Source organism: the organism of the source record quoted next, unplaced genomic scaffold (assembly GCF_019419815.1).
Source record: "Pyrus x bretschneideri cultivar Hongxiangsu unplaced genomic scaffold, Pyrus_bretschneideri_v1 Contig29, whole genome shotgun sequence".
Classification (NCBI taxonomy): Eukaryota; Viridiplantae; Streptophyta; class Magnoliopsida; order Rosales; family Rosaceae; genus Pyrus; species Pyrus x bretschneideri.
In genome coordinates, this window is record NW_025999601.1 from 2,298,846 (window position 1) to 2,313,249 (window position 14,404).

General features: G+C 35.0%; 1 protein-coding gene across 1 annotated transcript; it reads right to left on the bottom strand.

The window, feature by feature from the left end:
• Positions 1–1,664: 1,664 nt before the first annotated feature.
• On the bottom strand, positions 1,665–6,796 carry LOC103962025 (E3 ubiquitin-protein ligase WAV3). The gene is made up of 2 exons (XM_048588807.1): positions 6,548–6,796; positions 1,665–4,020 (listed from the first exon to the last, which is right to left on the bottom strand). The coding sequence occupies exons 1-2, from the start codon at positions 6,788–6,790 to the stop codon at positions 2,077–2,079; spliced, it is 2,187 nt and encodes a 728-aa protein (XP_048444764.1). The 5' UTR covers positions 6,791–6,796; the 3' UTR covers positions 1,665–2,076.
• Between the last annotated feature and the right edge of the window lie 7,608 nt (positions 6,797–14,404).

Here is a 14,404-nt window from a genome sequence, read left to right on the forward strand (position 1 = left end):
ATGATTGACATATCTATACATACGTATATATGTTCATTTTCTGGGAAGTATACAGGTTTTACGGCGAGGGGTTAGAATGTATTTTGCTAAAGAGTTTTCAAAGAACTTTGTTTTTGCCCACTCACGCTTTTGTTTTTGCGCCCCTCCAGGTTCTAGTGGTCTAGCAAGTTCGGTGGTTTATCCCAGAGGGCGTCCCGGCATTTCTGACAGACATCCACCATTGTAGGGTCACCTTCGGGTGTACATATGTTGTATCTTTTCCTTTGGACTGTTGTAGACTTACTCTGAATTGTGTCTCACATACACTAGTACTTTGTATGCTATTAGGTTTTTAATTATTCGTACTTTTATATTACCTTCTTAATAGCTTCCGCACGCGCACATGGCTACGTCACCTTCACGTGACGGCCAGCATGCCCTGATCTCGGTCGGGGTGTGTCAATAACAGTGATGGTAAGCATACACCATAATTAGTGTGGTGAGCAAAAATGCTCTAAATGTATGTCCTTAGGGTGGCATTTCATGTACATTGGTGGAGCATTTTTAGAGGCTTTTTAGTGTGACGATCATAATCCACATAGTTATAGCTAGGGAAAATATTAGGAAGATTGTATTTAGGAGTTCTACTTTCATGCTATGGAACATTCAAACCCACAATAAAAGTAATATTTCAAAGAAATCAGTTCACCTAATACTCATAGTATTTAATGCTATGAAGCATGAAAAAAAAAAAATTCTCATATTTAGGTGCCATTTGATTAACTATTTCATTTTTATTTTTCAATTTTTTTTTTAAATGAAATCTTGTTTGGTAACTAATTTTAATTTTCAGAAAATGAAAGTTGAAAACTACTTTATTTGGTTTTCAAAAATTGGCTAAAAGTTTTCACTTTTCGGTTTTTCAATTTGAAAAATGAAAGTAATTACCAAACAAGATTTCAATTTTCAAAAATGTAAAAACTAAAAAACTAAAAACTAAAAATTAAAAATGATTATCATTCAGACATTTAGTACGATATATTAATTATCTTTCTAATAAAGGTACGATGTATTATATTATGAATTTTAAAATAGTAATTTTAATTTAGTGTAGTCTATCAAATATAATCTTCTTAGCATCACCCTCTAACAAGTCATTTGAGATGTCGTAATTTAAGATGTTATAATGATTAATTTGGCCTATTTTCCAACAGAAATAAGGTTCTCAAAGGAAATAAACCCTGGACAAAAGATGACAAAATTTTTAGATATTCCGACCAAAAGTTGACGATAGTAGTACTCACTATTTATGAGATTCAAACCTAAAATTTCTTATTTATATATGAAAAAAAAATATCATTACACTGTAATACTAATTGCATCATATACCCGAGATTTGAGTATGAAGAGAAGAAAAGAAAAAAAAAACAAAAGCATATAAAATGTTCAAACGGCTTTTTAGGGTATAGTTATTTCAAATACATATCAAACGTATTGCATCTAGTTATTCAATCCAAATACAAGTACCCTCATGTTTTATAGTTTATGTTGCAAATTATAAAATCCAAATCCACTTTCAAATCCCTCCACCCAACCAGAGGTTTCAATTACTTCACTCAATTGAACAAGTTAGAAAGAAGATTTGTTAATTATTGGTTCAAAATTTAAAAGCTATGATAACTTGGTGAAAAGAATGAGGAGTAGATATACCATTGTCATAAATTCTTCAAGTGAATAATTCACCCCAAAGTATCCCACAATTACAAGGCTATACCCCTTCTAATGAAACCATTTTAAAAAAAAAAAAAAAAAAAAAAAAATCCCCTTCACATGTACATCACGCAAGGTCGCACCACATAGCCCCTAACTCCCACCTCCTCATTTTTCACAATTGATCTGAGCCCCAATTACTCACATTTACCCAGTTCTTATTCATATACATGAGATAACAACCAAATATACTCCCCCAAAGTTAAATCACCCAATATTCATCGGTCTCCCAGTCATATCCCTGACTCCCCGAACCACAAAGCAAACGAATAAGAACGAAACAAAAAGGGTCTATTGATGAAGAACATACGTATGGTGAAGCGAATGCTACTTTTGAGGATTATCGCGGCTAGATTTGGCCGGAAATGACTGAGCACTGCTGAGGGCTCGTCGTGGTGATGGGTTCCCTAACAACATGGTTTGTGAACGTGTCACCATGTCTGTCATCGATGGTGTTTGGTAAGATTGCACAAGGCTAGTGCTATCGGTGGAATCACCTCGAGCAGTTGCCCTCTGCCATGAGTGCGAGCTCAATCCTGATAAAACGTACGCTCTTCCTGATTCCTCGTATGCACGACGGTTTCCCATCCTTTCTTGCATCTCCTTCAACTCGGCGGAAAGTGAGACACACAGGCGGTCACCAGCTCGTGCAGAGGCAGTTTCAGACAATGCCCTACGACAGCTTTCCAGGAGGGAGACTGCACCAACCAAATCACCGTTCTCAGCAGCCACTCTAGCCTCGGCCATTGCTTCTGCTGCATGAAGCCTATTCAGCTGCCTGTCTACTTCCATTGACACTATTAGTTGTCCTACTACTTCAGGCCTTTGGATCGTGACTTCACTGCCTTCTTCCAAATTCACCAAATCTTTCGTTATGGGATCTCTGTAAACACATCTAACCTTTACCAGCGACATGTCATTACCAGACACATCATCTGGAATATTGATTGTCACTAAAAAATCCCTTTCCTCTTCAGCATACAGATCGCCAACATCAATAGAACCCATTCTTGCAGCAGCAGTCATGCTGGTTCTGTAACTCCCTGCCTTTATTGAACCAAGTTGCAAACTCGGGTGAACGCACTCAATTCTGACCTTTAGTTCTTGCACTACCACACTTAAAAGGCCGCCAATACACTGTGCAAATGCATCCTGAATCACACTCTCAGCTTCTATGAAAGAAAATGTCCCACCAGAAGTTTCCGAGATTGAATGCATCGAGGCAGCATCATGATCTGCACCAAATCCAAATGCATGAACTGGAATCTGCAAGCCAGCTGCATTATTGCGACGGATAGAGATTGGGATAAGTGATTGGTAATCTGTTCGTGGATGGATCCCACTAGGACTATTGACAGTGTATGTATCCTGCCCATCAGATAGTAGTATGATACTGCAAACTGGGTTCTTCCACTTGCGGTCTACTAACACCTTGGTACCTTTCCGAAGAGCCTCAGCAATGTTTGTTCCACCATTTGAAACCAGAGAGTTTACAGCCTGCAATGCATGTTGCCTCCCAGCATCAGTCATCCGACGAAGGGGAAAAAGCCGGCGGGCTGTAGAGGAGAAGGCAATTACAGACAGCCGATCAGATGGACCAAGGTTCTGTACCACAAACCCCATTGCCCGTTTCATCAAAGCAAGCTTTGTACCTGCCATGCTTCCACTGACATCAAGCACTGTCACAAGATCTACTGGAGCACGAGAATTTTGAGATACTGGTGTCTGATTTCTGCTGCTAATATGTCTTTCACTTGTAAGAGGAGCCTTAAGATGGATTAGAACAGTGAAGTTATCATGAGAGGCTGATCTTTGAACAGCCATAACTTCAGGATATGTTTTGACCTCTATTGTTCCAATACAATTGTTATCATAAGCATCTTCGACAGATGCACTTGTGTTGGAAATCTCAGGTTGTTGATCTAAGCTTTCATCATCGTCAAATATAACTGGTTCGGGAGTGTGAAAGAGTGAAGAAACCGGTCGGCTTGCATCAAGGCGTGGGGGAGGAATTTGTCGTAAAACAGCCATCCATGCATCATCTTGGGGCCAACCAACAGGGTTAATTCTAGAAGCACCGTGTGAAAGATCAGGAGCGGGGTTCTGAAAGGGGATTTCTTTCCACTTTGCTCTGCACACTGGACAAATTTGGTTTCCATGTTTTACATTAGAAGTAATACAGTGGAAGTGGAAAGAGTGGGAGCACTCTGCAGTGAAAATAGCATGGCCCTGTCCTGTCTTCATGGTCGTCAAGCATATTGCACAGGTCCTCTACAGTCAAGAACAACCTAGTTAGAACAATTTAGGCTGGTACCACATTCAGAAATACCAACGGAAAATGTCAAAAAGGCACACAGGAAAAATTTACTAAAGTTACGGAAGCATGCACTTCCGTCAATAAAAGTGATCCTTAAATTGACCACAGAAGGCACCTCATATAACCTAACAATGAAGGAGAAATGTAGGATAAATTCTAAAAACCAACTCTCGTTTATTTCCTGATTAACATCTCATTCAGAACACATAAAAATAAATTTATATCAGAAAGACATAATAATTTCGCAAACTAGGGTTTCACAGAATTGGCTAGAAAAATACTTAAATGCTGCAGTGCTTGATTTTTTTTTCATCTGGATCATACTATGTTTCATATATCTTTCTTCACAATATATTACAACTGATTAGAAATCTCTTCTTCAAGAATTCCATTCATCATGTAGTTATTGCAGTTTATAAAGAAAACAATCCATGCAGAACTTTATATTTTTAAAAGTTAATCACTTGCTGAAAAGACTGTATTTCCACAAGTCTCAAAATCAAGATTAAGGAACGATTTGATTTTACACATAAAACTTGATGGGATAACTTTTATTAGATTTACTTGAACATAAGCTTCTACATGTGGGCTTGAAACCGATAACTCTACAAGAAAATTATTAAGCTATCACTGCAAGCTATGAAGATCAGTAATTTAAGTACCTAAAAAATGAATGTGCAATATGGATTTACAAGAATTATACATGCATGTCCGTGTCTAAGTGAACAATGAGCAGGCACTTTTCCAATCAAATAATAATAACAAAATAAGCACCCATTTAAACATCTAGATTTCGTTTTGGGGACATGAATTCTTAGTTTTCAGGTACCATGGATTATTAAAACAGTACCTCACAGCTTTAACTCAAAATCCACTATTGGCATTTGGATACTTGAATCCAAATCCAACCCTTTAATTTAGAGAATCTTAACCTTGGCTTATAATATCATTCAGAATTCTTTGATGCATGTGAATATCTGGAAGGGTCAACACTGCACAGTTTCATATTAAAGCCTTTAACCATGCACCTCCACTTGTGCATAAAAAGATGAATTAGATTTCACCATATCTACAGTACAGTAACAGTCGGCAATTTCGAGATACTTTTATCCAATTAATAAACCCTTTTTTTGGGTCAATAATACAATTAATTAACTATGATCAACGGGGTCCCTAGTTTAATCAGCTAGCCTACAAAAGAAACAAGTTAATGACAAATGATCAAAAAAAATGGTGGTGGAGGACACAACGGGAAATTCCATCGATCAAGGGGATGATTCTTCAAAACAAAGAATAATAAAGCAAACTGCAGACTAATAAACCATTCAAGTTGGTAAGGAAAAAAAAACTGAAGCTCATCAAAAGAAGAATGATGAACTGCTTCTCTCAATTCCCTCTTCAATTCGGAATAAGATTCTCTCCCCTCCTATCTTCTTCCCTCCCCTCCTCTCACACTTTGATTTTTTGTCTTTTTGTCTATAGAAAATTAATATAAAATATTGACGTGATTTAATAGTAACCATTGAAATTAAGAGAGAAGAGAATATTCAATTCTCCTTTGGTTGCTTTTGCTGATGCTCATTGCAGGAAAGCTCACCTCAACCAAGGGGTCCACAATCTTGAGAGAGAGAGAGAGAGAGAGAGAGAGAGAGAGAGAGAGAGAGAGGTGTGTGTCTGTATGCGGAATAGTGCACTTGTGCTGACCAGACAAAGCACTTCCCCTTGGAGGAAGGGAAAGGTACAGGAGGGACTCAGTGAGTAAAGTGGGTTCCTTTTCTGATGAAATGTTAGCCAAAAGAAGGGGACTAGTCCACTTTCTCTATCCCCACAACCACAACCCTTCCTCATCTCTCTCTCTCCGCAAATAGCTGAAAACAACCTGACAACCAATACCCCATGTTCACAAATCTCACATTATCACCACCACCCCCACCCCACCAACCCCACCAGCATCACCAACATATACCCCACACCATGAGATACACAAAAGAAATAAGAAAAAAAATTCAATCATGATCAGGAGTTAGCATCACCAGTAAATTATTATAAAAGTATCATAAATATGTTTTACTTACACGATCTTTTTTTTTTACATAATATTTGTTTGTGAAAGTGATATTGGGAGACTGGAATTCAAAATCGAGGCTTCGAGTACAAGAGATGCTGTTCTTAACCAACCTAACAAATATCATGTTGCTTATACCTTCTCCTTTTATAGAGTGCATGTAAATAAACGAAATTACTGTTCAAAGAAAAAATTTAGTTAATTTCATTCACTGTTCACGAAGAATCTACCATGGATATTCAACAAATAGCAAACAGACATCTAGACACCAAATGGAACAACAAATCAAACCCAAATGATAAAATTTCACAAAAATCGAACAAAGTTGCAAAGATTGGCATAAACAACAACAAATTCAATAGCCAAAAGCTCAACATGCAAATGAATTTTTCATAGAAAACAGAAAAATTCCAAACCTTGGAGGACTTGGTTCCAGTTTTGGGCAACCGAAGACCGGAAGACGACGGTGTGGGCGTGGTGGGTCGGCAGTCGGAGCCAGCACCCATCGGAGAAAGCAGAGAGGAGGACGAAACGGCGTCGGATAATACAGATGCGGCAGCATCGTTCGATGCGGATGGCGGCTCCTCTCTGGTTTGAGGAACATAGAGACATGTGTTCAACCCAAGAGCAAGCTTAGCTTTCCTCCATTTGCTTCCCATTCTTTTCAAATTTTAACTTCTGGGTTTTTTTTTTTTTTCTCAGCTCAAAATCTCTGTGAACATCCAAACTTTTTTTCAGATCTTGAATCTGCGACCCATGCCCATGATATAAGGTGAAGAAGTGTGGAGGTTGTGTGTCATGTTGTGGCGGTTTTGCGCTCAACAACAAGAAATGGAATATTAAAGAGGCAATAAGTGTTTGACAGGTTTGAGAGGAAATGATTTTATAGGACCATGTAGAAATTGAAAGGGAGAGAAACTAGTAATTTTTAGTAAGTAATTTTAACGAAAAATTTTCAGTACGATTTACTTTATTAAAAAATTATATTTTTATATTAAAAAATTAATTTTAGTATTATTAATTTTATCTTTTATTTTATCCTTATTGTTAAAACTTAAAATTTTTAAATTATTTTAATTAGTTTTTATAATTTTTAATGTATCTAAAATTCAGTCACATAAAGTTATTATTTTATTTAAAATCTCATGTTATTATTTATTTTTTGAAGAGGTGACTAGTTGATGGTTTCACCACAACAATTTATTCTTTCGAAATAGATAAACTCAGATATTTTAGGACATTTTAGCTTGTCCTGACCAGTTTTGGGTAGACTTACTAAGACATTTTAATCTCTTCTCGCCACCATCAAATAAACTTACAAAGTCTCATATTGTAAGACATGTATTTTTTTTTAATATACTTTAAATATATAACATATCAATCATGTCGTTTATTTTTATTATTAAATATAAATATATTATTTACTTTATTATAACACGTATTATATCATTTATACACTATTTAACTTGGGATTTCGATTTCGATAAATGTTTCTTTAGAGAAATGGGGTGTTTATTGGGTTGGATTGACCTTTATGATGGGTGGATGGGTTTGGTATATAGGTGGGCAGGAGAGAGGGTTAAGATATTGGAGTGGTCAAGAGAGGCTCCACAGCAGCCGTTTTTTTTTAATCAGCTGAGGGAAGGTGAAACAGGAGTTAACTTGCACGAATACACACACAATACAAGGGAAGGAGCCTCACACAAGCAACGGCTAATAAATCCAACTACTTTTTGGATGGAGGATCCAAAATAATTTGACAATAAAGTTTTTTTTTTGTTCTTTTCAAAATTTGGAAAATCAACCTCTCCTCATTTAACAGAATCAGACGGCAGAATTGTTGTTATAAATTAACACTGTTAATTAGTAATAGAGGTCACAAAGATTACACAAAATAATTGTAGAAGATTTAATCTCAAATTCGCCCACCCATATCATGCTAAGTTTGTCACATAAAGTTAGGACGTATGAGTGAACGAGTTATAGAAGAGCTACATAGGTACTAATTGTTTGATTTTGCTTGGTGTTTTGTTGAAACGCTTGTGTTCTTGTGTTTGTTTGATTGTGCTTGGTGTTTTGTTGCTTTCTTGTGGTGGGTATTTTTGTTTGTATCATTGTAATCTGTTGGTAACAAGGTTCATAAAAGAACATTTAACAAAAAATTTCACCTGCATCATCCTTTCTCAATATTTAAAATCGAACTCAGATGTAAGGATAAATGTTATAAATTAATCGAGTCATAAGATACTTATACTTTCAATATGGCGGTTTCATGTGCATATAATTTACGTGGAAAATTTTCGATCATCTATCTCAAATGCACCTATGAGGAGCAATTATGAATCAATTCCAAATTTTCCAACCTAAAAATGGAGGCGCATGCAATGCAAGTGAACGAAAGCATTTTATAAAAATAATATCCATTTTTCATTTACTTTGTAATGAATTTCTATATATTTTTTGTTTGTTGGAAAATTCCGAACTGTTCCTTTGTATAAATTGAATGAGTTGTGACTCTACTGAATTACACACACACACACACACACAGAGACAGTTCGGTGACATCAATTTTTTATATTATTTTTTATAAATGTTTATATGTGACTCATTTCGTAATGTATTTTAACGATCCGAATCGTCTATCTTTAAGGTCTTCCGTCAAAAATTATGTCTACCAAAAGTCACCTAAATCTGAAACTATATGACTGTTGATTAAGGGTTTAGGGTTTTTTGTAGAACCGTATTTGTCAATTTTTTTCACTACAAATAAATGTCTTAGTGGTTTTAGATTTGTCTATATTTTTGCAAGGATGATCTATGAACGATGTTTAAAAAGATAAGACGATCCAGATTGTTGAAATTCGCGGACTAAGTCTCACAAAAACCTATATAAATGTTATGTAAAAAATTAATGTCAGGGATCTGCCAATCGTTGAAATTCGTAGAAAAAATCTTACAAAAACCTATATAAAAAGTTTTGTAAAAAAATTTGTGTCCCGAATCCGGTGCATATATATGCGAAATGTAGTGTTATACGCAGGGAAGTTCTTATCCGTCTTTGTTGACTGCAGTCTAGGTTACCAAAATGATTTAGTACTCCTTTTATTGAATTCAAAGAAAGAGCACAAGCACCACATACTTTAGTCACAAATGCTACGAGGGCGAGATACTCGGTCTAATATTGTAGTTAATGAATCCCATACTTGTTATATTCTTATTCTCCCAAATCTTTTCAACAGATGTTTCTAATTTTATTTTAATGCAAAAATTTTTCTCAAGGCTACCCCACATCGCATATGGTTCAACAACAGAACCGTCTAATTGTCATCAGGGACGGAGCTAAAAGTTTTTTTTAGTGGGAATAACCCAAAAAGTAACAAAGAAAAACTTTATTATAATATAGTTTATACCCAGTGTGATAATAGAGATGATTTCAAATGATAATGTATCACGATTCTAATGTTACAATCATTGTAGTAGTAGAAAGTGGCAAAGTGATAAGAAAAATATTTATACATGAGAGGCGGGAGATCGTTTTTTTTTTTTTTTTTTTTTTAAGAAAACTTCATTTTAATCCTTAAAAAATATGAGTTTTAGGCTATAACCTTGTGTAAAATTAAAATCCAATTTTAGTCTCTAGTACATTTAATCATCTCATTTATTAGGTTTATTTATTAGTTTTATTTATCTTTTTATTTTTATTTTAATGTATTAATTACATTTAAATTTAATTTTTATTTCATCCATCATAATATATTTTAATGTCTACATTTAGGCAACTAATTTTTTTATAATATATATTCCGATAACAATTTTGTATGTTCTTCATTTAGGTACATTAATATATTTGAAAATTTCGGTATATCCATCAATACAAACATATAGGTACATTCAATATAATGCATTTCAGTACATACATTTTGGTACACACATTTGAGTATTGACTTTTAGGTACATTAATTCAATATACTATATTTCAGTACTTACATGTCGGTACGTACATTTTGGTACATACATTTTGGTATTGACATTTAGGTACATTAATCAATATAATACATTTTGGTACATACATTTAGGTTCATTATAATATATTTCAGTACAATCATGTAGGTACAAATATTTCGGTACAAAAAAGTCAATTTTATATATTTCAGCTATCACATCCCGGCCCGGGTCCCCACCACATCCCGGGTTCGACTCCATCGTAGCACGATATTGTCCACTTTGGGCCCCGACCACGCCCTCACGGTTTTGTTTCTAGGAACTCACACGAGAACTTCCTAGTCGGTCACCCAACCTAGGATTGCTTTCGTGTGAACTCACTTAACTTCGGAGTTCTGATGGAACCCGAAGCCAATAAGCTCCCAAAAAACCTTGTGCTAGGTAGAGATGAGAATATACATATAAGACTTACACTCCCCTAGGCAATGTGGGATCTTACAATCCACCCCCTTTAGGGGCCCGATGTTCTCGTCAGCACACTTCTTACCAAGGATTGGCTCTGATACCAAATTGTCATATCCCCGCCCGGGTCCCCACCACATCCCTAGCTCGACTCCATCGTAGCACGATATTATCCACTTTGGGTCCCGACCACGCTCTCACGGTTTTGTTTCTGGGAACTCATATGTGAACTTCCTAGTGAGTCACCCAACCTGGGATTGCTCTCGCGCAAACTCGCTTAACTTCGGAGTTCCGATGGAACCCGAAGCCAATGAGCTCCCAAAAGGCCTCGTGCTAGGTAGAGATAGGAATATACATATAAGGCTTACATGATCCACTCCCCTGGGCAATGTGGGATCTTACATCGGCACAGTCATTTCTGTACAATTATGTATTTATATATTTTTGTATCACAATTTTCTTTTAATATTTTCTCATTTATGTTCATTTATAATTAAAAGAACTAAATATGTGCATATTAATAAAATTAAACTTTAATGTGGAGAGATTAAATAAAAATGCACATTGAATAACAAAAATTGAATATAAATTTTGATAAAATTACACTTGAAGGGATTAAATTGAATATGTAATCTAGCATCAGGTTTTTTTTTTTTTTTTTTTTTTTTTTTTTAAATTTTAATTTTGCAAGGACTAATGTTCAAAAACCCCTTTTTCCAGTTTGAATGACCAAACAAAAGCACTTTTACTCTATAATATTTGATATTGAGTAGAAGTAGTATAAAGGTATGCTTGATATTGAGTACGCATCTTTTCTTCAAAAATGACGCGTGTATATCTATATAACTATAGTTTGCAACTTAACAAACGAATTACTTGAGTGAGGACATCAATCCCAGTAAGCCTTCATTGGCTTCATCTGTGATTGTTATCCTAAGATCCTATAAAAAAGAATTCAAAATTCAAAATTGTTTCCTCAACTAAAATAAGCAAAACAATACAGGTCATAAGATAAAAATAAAACAAAAATATGAGCAATCATATGGCTAAACAATTTTCGATTTGACCAATTTTTGCAGCGATAGTCTAATGTTTAGAAAACATACTTTATCCTTTGATACTTGCATTGGATAAGCGGACACATTATATTCGACTCATAATAAGCTCATTAAAAACTCACATATACATCTTTGAAGTTTCAACCTTCCAGAATTATTTTTTTTTCAATAATTATTTATTCTAGTGACATCCGGCCGTCTCCACTTTGTTATAGGTGGTCATAGTATCAATTCTACAAACAATAATCATCTATATTGTTACCCTGCAAAATTCTAATAATAATAATCAAAATTGTATATTGTTTGCTCAACTAAACTTTGCAAAACAAGCCGTCAGATAAAAAGGAAATGAAAAATATGAATAATCAAATAATCATATAACTAAACAATTTCTAATACGACCAATTTTTTTTCATCGATTCTCAAATGGTTAAAGACACATATGGTTTACTTCTTTGTAACTTGCACGGCATAAGCAAACACATTAATTCGGCTCATAATAAGTTCATAGAAAAAGTCATATTTATACAACTTTGATGTTCCAACCTTTTCGTATTAAAACTTTGTTTGTTCTAATGATCTAGTCTCTGGCTTTGTTAGAGGAAATCACGACTTCAATTCTAAAAGCCAAGTTTTTAGAACAAATTGTAAATAAAAAACCATCAAAATTCAAATTTGTTAATGCTATTTTTTTTTTTTCAAACTTTATTATGGTCGTTTGATTGGAGGTATTATTCTATCGAACATAAAATATTTCGCGCACGGCCAGAATGAAAATCGTTGAATTAAGTAAAATGTTTTTCTTCTATTTTTTGGCTGTCTGACTCATGCATGTATAGTTAAATACCAAATCCATATATTCCACAAGCTCACAAAGCCGGCAGCATGCACGTTGGATTTACTTGTGGATTAGCTGTGATCTTGTGGGAGACGAGTGGTTCTGTCAAACTGCACCTAATGTGCTTTGATGGTTTCATGAAAATTACAAGTAACTTAATTTCCACTTGATTAAAAAGCTTCATAGGTCCCATTAGTCAAAGCACTTAATCAACATCATGCCCATTGTGCCGTCGGCATACAGTGATATGGACAAAACCACCAAGTCATTTTCTATAACTTACACCATTCAAACATCCTTTCGTGGAGTTGGTACTAATTTTATTCTTACTAGCTGCATAGAATACTGCATTGTCCTTATTGTTTCAAAGAATCCGGGCCATTGGTCAAAGACATAACTATCGTTTGAAAAATTGGACGGCTACATACGGCAGCCTCCGTCTACCCTAGGGTAAACAGCCCCATCGCAAGTGCATGCACCCTATAGTCCAAGAAAATTCTGTCATTCACTGATCGATCTTAATTCACAAGTAAAGAAAAAGTACAATAACTAATGTTAAATGACAACCTATCTTTAGAGTAAGATTGAATGATGGATAGTCATGTAAGAATTATTGTGAGTATTAGTGATTTATCAATTAAATCACTTTTGAGTAACTTATTTAAGTGACTTAATACTCGAGTGACTTGCAGTCCAATATGGTTTGAATAATAGAGTCTTAAGTTTTAGTGACCGATTACGTAATCTTTATTTGGTAAGACTTATTACAGTAAGAAAACAATTTGATTTAATAGTGATTTGATGTATCTCTCTATTAACTATAATAGGCGGTTTTAGAGGAACCCTAATCAGTGTATAAAGGATTGTCTTTGCTCTCACAATATTCATATAGCAAGAAAATATAGTTTGGAGAGAGTAGAAGACATTCTTATACATGCGAGTGCTAATTCCTCTTTTACAAATAAGTTAATTGTAATTAGTTTATTGTTGTTTGGTTCATTGTATATGTGATCCTAATATCTTCTTGTTGTAATTTCAAAACATATCTTACATGTCATAACTTTCCCAGACCATGGACTGTAGGAGAACGTGACTCTTATGTGATATGTCATATATGATCAAGTAAGCTACAGACAAAGCCACACTTCAATCTCGTACCTCAACTATTCCTAACAATCCATGTAAAATTTAAAGGAATTTATAAAAATATTGCATTTGTTTGTACAATTGAGTATACATGGGAAATAATGGAACCAAATTCACGCACCGCCATGAAGGGTAGAGATTCACAAATTCTTTACTTGTTAAATAGTAAAAAATCGTAAGTAGCCGAAGACCAAGAAGGGGGTGGTGTCCATCAAAAGCTCTTCGACAATCATGTTAGTAAGCAATATTATGAGGCTGAAGCAGTAGGTAGGAGAATAAGTGTGTGATAATTGAGTCACAAGAGATGAGCCCTAGATGGGTGTCTTTATGCTAGTCAAGTTAAAGACCTTTTAGGATATAGAATCCATATTAAACCGGGAGAATCACAAAGGATATTTATGAAGTAGATATTGCATCCTCTTAGGAGTAATTATTTGCGGTGCACTCCAAGTCTTAGATTGTAAGAACTTTAAGAATATAGGAAAGATGTTGACTTTTTGCTAGATTAAGTTTCTGCATCTTGCGAAACAAGCATGCATGGTCAATCTTAGTGAAGTCGTCGAACTTCGCCCACTACTCCAAAACAAGATGATGGTGGCATCACTGCTTTTATTTAGCAATGCTAAGAAGCTGTTGAGTTCATGACTGGACTTCAGAGGTATTCGTATCCTGATCTGCCTTATTCCGGCCTTGGAAAATCATGGTCCCACAATTGCCCTAACTACGTATTTGAAAACGGCTTGTTTTCTTTGAGAATAGTCATCCAAAGACCATGCATTTCGGACTAAGTCAGAAGACTTACCATTTTAATTCCTTTGATGCATAGA